This window comes from Ailuropoda melanoleuca, chromosome 3 (genome assembly GCF_002007445.2).
Source record: "Ailuropoda melanoleuca isolate Jingjing chromosome 3, ASM200744v2, whole genome shotgun sequence".
NCBI lineage: Eukaryota > Metazoa > Chordata > Mammalia > Carnivora > Ursidae > Ailuropoda > Ailuropoda melanoleuca.
The window spans coordinates 146,803,349-146,808,685 of NC_048220.1; the positions used below are offsets into that span (position 1 = coordinate 146,803,349).

General features: G+C 54.0%; 1 protein-coding gene across 1 annotated transcript in view; it reads left to right on the plus strand.

Moving 5' to 3' along the window:
• LPCAT1 (lysophosphatidylcholine acyltransferase 1) overlaps positions 1 to 5,337 on the plus strand; it is a 34,987-nt gene that overhangs the window by 7,563 nt on the left and 22,087 nt on the right. The window contains exon 3 of the mRNA XM_011224445.3: positions 4,939 to 5,153. Within this exon, the coding sequence (XP_011222747.1) occupies positions 4,939 to 5,153 (215 nt within the window). The remainder of the gene's footprint in view (positions 1 to 4,938; positions 5,154 to 5,337) is intronic.

Here is a 5,337-nt window from a genome sequence, read left to right on the forward strand (position 1 = left end):
GAGAGTGTGGGGGTGGGGAGGGAGGGCTGCTTGCCGTCCTGTTGGCTGCGGTCACCTGGCACCAGGGTCATCACTGGCTATCCAGTGCCTGTTCTGCCTGTTTGGATTTCTTAATTCTCTTTGAAGAGCTTAGTTTACCTTGGGGGTTTTTATTAAATGTTTTAACCCTAAAATATGAATCTGGTATCAGATATATGATCAAACAGAATCAATCTAGACCGGATAGGAGTCGGAAGTTCAGTTTGCTAGGTTGCGGATCCTCAGCTAGAGAGCAGACGTTTTAGAGTTTTTGACAAATTACGAGTGATGAGACTAAGAGTTTGGGGTTTGAGTGGTAGGGTAGCGCTATCTCTGGGCACGTCTTGTCTGAATTCCTCATTTCCGCTCTCCTTGGGCGGGGCTCCCTCTTCCCCTGTTCACTGGCCCACCTCCGATTCTGTCTGTTCCAAGGGCAGGGCTCTGGGCCATTCTCCGTTGCCGGTTCCACCTCCACACGGCTCCGTGTGGCTCCGCTGGGCTCATTGGAGGATATGGGGCCACAGTTGACTAGCGCCTGCAGCAGTGCGTCCCAGGCGCCTCCTGTGCCCGTAGTGTGTGCCTGACAGGTGGCCCTCACGACACATCATAGACACATCTGAGGTTTTGTGAGAGCTCTGGGTGTCTGTGTGCATGGAGACCGCACCGTACCGTGTGCACGTGTGTGTATTGTGCAAACGTGTGTACGTGCCTGTGTATCGTGTGTGTGTACGTATATGAATGTGTGTATGCACACGAGTGTATATGCGTGTGTGTGAGAACGTGTAATGCCTGTGTGAGCATGTGTGTGCATATGTATGTATGCACATGTGGGCCTGTGTGTGTGCATATGTGCATGTGTGTGCGCAACCATGTATGTGCAGGTATGTATGCACATGTGGGCCTGTATGTGTGTGCGTGCGTGCATATGTGCGTGTGTGTGTGCAACCATGTGTGTGCATATGTATGTATGTACATGTGGGCCTGTATGCATGTGTGTGCGTGCATATGTGCGTGTGTGTGCGACCATGTGTGTGCATATGTATGTATGTACATGTGGGCCTGTATGCATGTGTGTGCGTGCATATGTGCATGTGTGTGTGCAACCATGTATGTGCAGGTATGTATGTACATGTGGGCCTGTATGCATGTGTGTGCATATGTGCATGTGTGTGTGCAACCATGTGCGTGCATATGTGCATGTGTGTGTGCAACCATGTGCGTGCATATGTGCATGTGTGTGTGCAACCATGTATGTGCAGGTATGTATGTACATGTGGGCCTGTATGCATGTGTGTGCATATGTGCATGTGTGTGCAACCATGTGCGTGCATATGTGCATGTGTGTGTGCAACCATGTGTTTGCATATGTATGTATGCACATGTGGGCCTGTATGCATGTGTGTGCGTGCATATGTGCGTGTGTGTGCGACCATGTGTGTGCATATGTATGTATGTACATGTGGGCCTGTATGCGTGTGTGTGCGTGCATATGTGTGTGTGCAACCATGTGTGTGCATATGTGTGTATGTACATGTGGGCCTGTATGCGTGTGTGCGCGTGCATATGTGCATGTGTGTGTGCAACCATGTGTGCACAGGTATGTATCCCTGGGGCGTGTGTATGTATGTACATGTGCATAGGTATCTGCATGTGTGTAAGCATGCGTATGTGTATATGCACGTCTGTGCATGCGTGCACGTGTGGGTGTGTGCGTGAATGTGTGTGTGCAGGCCATACACAGCCCTCGAGGTCTCCGTGCAGCAGTAGTTTTCAGGAACTCCAGGCACAGCCCTGCGCTGGGTCTGGTGCTCTAGGGGAAACAAAGAACAGTCAACACTGAACTCCTTAAAGGGGAACTCGGTGACAAAGTGCCTGATGTGGGGACTCGGAAGTTAGGGGGAAGTGGGTTTTGAAGCAACAGGTTTCAAAGTACACAGCCTTGTACGGAAGAACCCTCGCGGAGTCAGCTGGGAGGCGCGTTGTTCCGCTGTGCAGATGTGTGCGGATTTGCGTAGATCAGTGTCCCATCAGGGAGGATCTTAGCTGAACATAAGTTAGTGTCGTTCATACTTCCTAAAATATAAGCTTTGGGTTTTCAGTGAAAAGAGGAATGACATAATTTCACAAAAGACATTTACTCAAGTGACTTTCGAACCACAAAATTGTGTACAAACCAGAGCATCTTCTTGCAAAACCTGACCGGCAGGCCGAGAGTGCCCGCTGGGTGCTGCCCTGCGGCCAGCTCATGTGGTTAGAGGGCGTCATAGCCCCGGCCACTGACCACATGCCGCAGACTGGGGGTCTCAACAGCAGAAGGTTCTGGAGGCTGGAGTCGGGAATCTGTGTGCCGGCAGACCGGGTTCCCGGCCTGCAGACCGTGCCCTGTCGCTGTCCTCCCCTGGCGGAGAGCTCTGGTCTCCCTTCTACCAGGACACCAGTCCCCTCGCATCAGAACCCCACCCTCACAACCTCCTTTAACCCGATTTCCAGTTACAGTCAAACTCTTGTTTTGCCCGTTACTGCGGAATGATGAGCCCTGAGCACAGCCTTACAACCCTGCCCCCTCGCGGTCTCGCCGCCACCTTGCTGGGATTACGCGCTCCTCCCAGAGAGTCCGGGAGCCCCCGGCTGCCCTTGAGTCACTCTTCTGCCCGATGCAGTGCCTTCCTGCAAATCTGGGTATGATCTATCTCCTGGGCCTGGTTTGGGGTTTTTCTTTCTTTTTTGTCATTTTTTTCCTCCAAGATTTCCTGGAGTGTAGGTTTGTCTCAGAAAGAGGACAAGCCGGAGAAACTCAGGTGCATTTCATGTCTGAAAGTGTCTTGTTTCTCCCCTCAATGTTGATGGGGAGCTGGTCCGGGCAGACACTACGGGTTCCAGGTCTCATGGCCCCAGAGCCGCGAAGCTGCCGGCTCCTGTGGCGCTCGAGGAGCGTGCTGCTTCCTCTCTGTGAGTTCTGGGCTCTTCTCTCTGTCCTCAGGAATTTGAAAAATCCTCAACGGAAATCGCAGGAGTCTGTCGTTTTGTCTTAACTTCACTCTGCTCTCTGACGTGGTGCTGAAGAGCTGTCTTCACCCTGAGAACCTGTCCCCTCCTGGCTGCAGTGCTGTCCTTTTTCTCTGGCATGTTCCGGAGACTTCCTTCTCATCCTCCAGCTTCCCAGGGAAGTGAGATGCTGGATTTCCGAGGGTGTTCTCTTATTCTCTGCTGCTTTCACTGCGCCCTGTCCTGGATTCCATGGCAGCCTGAGAGAGAGTGGGCCCCCAGCCTCTCTTCTGATGCCTGCCACCACGTGTCTCCTTGCGGCACAGTCTCCGCTCTGCCACGTGGCTGGTTCTGCTTGCGTCTCAGGTTCTGGGGTGCCCCCCCACGGGCGATGAACGGAGGTCCCTGCCCTTGTGCCTGGATATCTATCTCCTGATTCCCTGTCCTGGGAATCGCTCTGCAGGCACCTCAGGCTTGTCTGGCTGCCATCGCCACGGGCCGGGAGGTGTCACGTGGTGCCGCTGTGTGCGGGGCTTTGCTCCGAGGCCGGCCTCCACACCCGCAGCCTGGCTCTGCCCGGTGCACGATCTCACTGGGGCTGGAATGCCTCCAAGATCTTGCAGGAATGGTTAGGTCTGTTTCGTGCTGACCGGAGGGGGGTGGGTGTGTCTCTGGCAGACTCGTCAGGATTTGGTCTCCACTTCCCAGCAGGTTCCTCTTCCACCTTCCTCTAAATCTGACTTCCCGGGACTGGCTCTCGGTCCCGCTGCACGAAGCCTCATTTCTTCCTTCTTGGGTGTCAGTGGATCTCTCTTGGCTTTTATGTCTGTGTTCTTATGAAAAGTAGCCTGCATGCAGACAGGCGTGTCTAAAAATACACCATTGGACAAACGACGAAAACTGCATACCTGTTATCCTGCCCAGGTCTGGAGACGGGGCGTCAAAGCCTGGCCCCAGCATCTCGGCCTACAGCCACACCCTCCCTGTTCACCGTCCACACAAGGGCCTTCTCGAGGTGGCTCCGTGAGGGGCGCCGTACCCACCTTGGGACTGGCTCCTGCTTAGCACTGTTGGCCCTCGTCTTCCAGAATTCTCTTGAGAGGGTTTTTAAGCGCGTTGGGGGTCAGTCCAGGGAGGTTTCAGGCTCTTATGTTTCTTTTGTGCAGTCTGATGACCTGCGTAACCCCGCAGCCATGTGCGACGTGGCTCCTCACGGGGGTGACCCCTTCTCCCTGGGACTGTGGTGCCCGTGGTCACTCGTGCACCGAGCCTCTCGCCTCCGTGCGGTTTCAGTGATGTGCAGAGTTAAATGTCTAGATTCTCGTATGTTTAAAAAACAAATAGGAAGCGAGTTCGGTTCATCTGGGCTGATGGTTATTTTGTTTTCCACGTTTATCATCTGTCTAGTTTCATCGGAAGAGGCTTTAGTAATGTGGCCTCTGGCTCAGGAGCCTGGGGGCAGGGGACGGACTGGCTCGCCGCAGACCTCCGCTCCTGGTCTCACCCCAGCGTCGCTGCTGATGTTAACTGCATTTTAGGTGTCTTGGTGGGTTTTTCACTCATGCTAACAAACGGCCTTCCAGCACTGACAGTCCCAGTGGCATGACCGTCCCGCGTCTGTGCTCTGCTTACCGCGTTCAGGAGTCCGTGAGGTCTTCGTGCTGCTGTCACGGAGCAGAGGCAGGACTTGCATTTTCGTGGATAAATTGGTAAAAAGGCATCCCGCTCCACGTTTAGTAGTGTCTTGTCTCCTCCGGACGACACAGTAACCGCTGTCACTGGGTTTGGAGGGGCCTGGAGCGCATCCTGGATAACTGGCCAGAGGTCAGCACTGAGCTTCTAGTACCCGTGTCCATGCGGTCAGCATCTCGCTAGTGAGATGAGCCCGTGACACCCTGCTCTGGCCCCGTGTAACCGCAGCACCTTCCTCTGCAGGGTCGTGGACTTCCTGCTCAAGGCCATCATGCGCACCATGTGGTTTTCCGGCGGCTTCCACTGGGTGGTCATGAAGGGGCAGCAGGCCTCGCCGCCTGAAGCCTCCATCCTCACCCTGGCTCCACATTCCTCCTACTTCGATGCCATCGCCGTCACCCTGACGATGTCCTCCATCGTGATGAAGGCAGAGAGCAGAGACATCCCGATATGGGGAAGTGAGTGAGACCCCCCACTGGGAGTGAGCGAGACCCCCCCACCCGGGAGTGAGTGAGACCCCCACCCTGCTGGGAGTGAGTGAGACCCCCCCACCCGGGAGTGAGTGAGACCCCCATCCCCCGAAAAAAAAAAAAAAAAAAAAAAAAAAAAAAAAAAAAAAAAAAAAAAAAAAAAAAAAAAAAA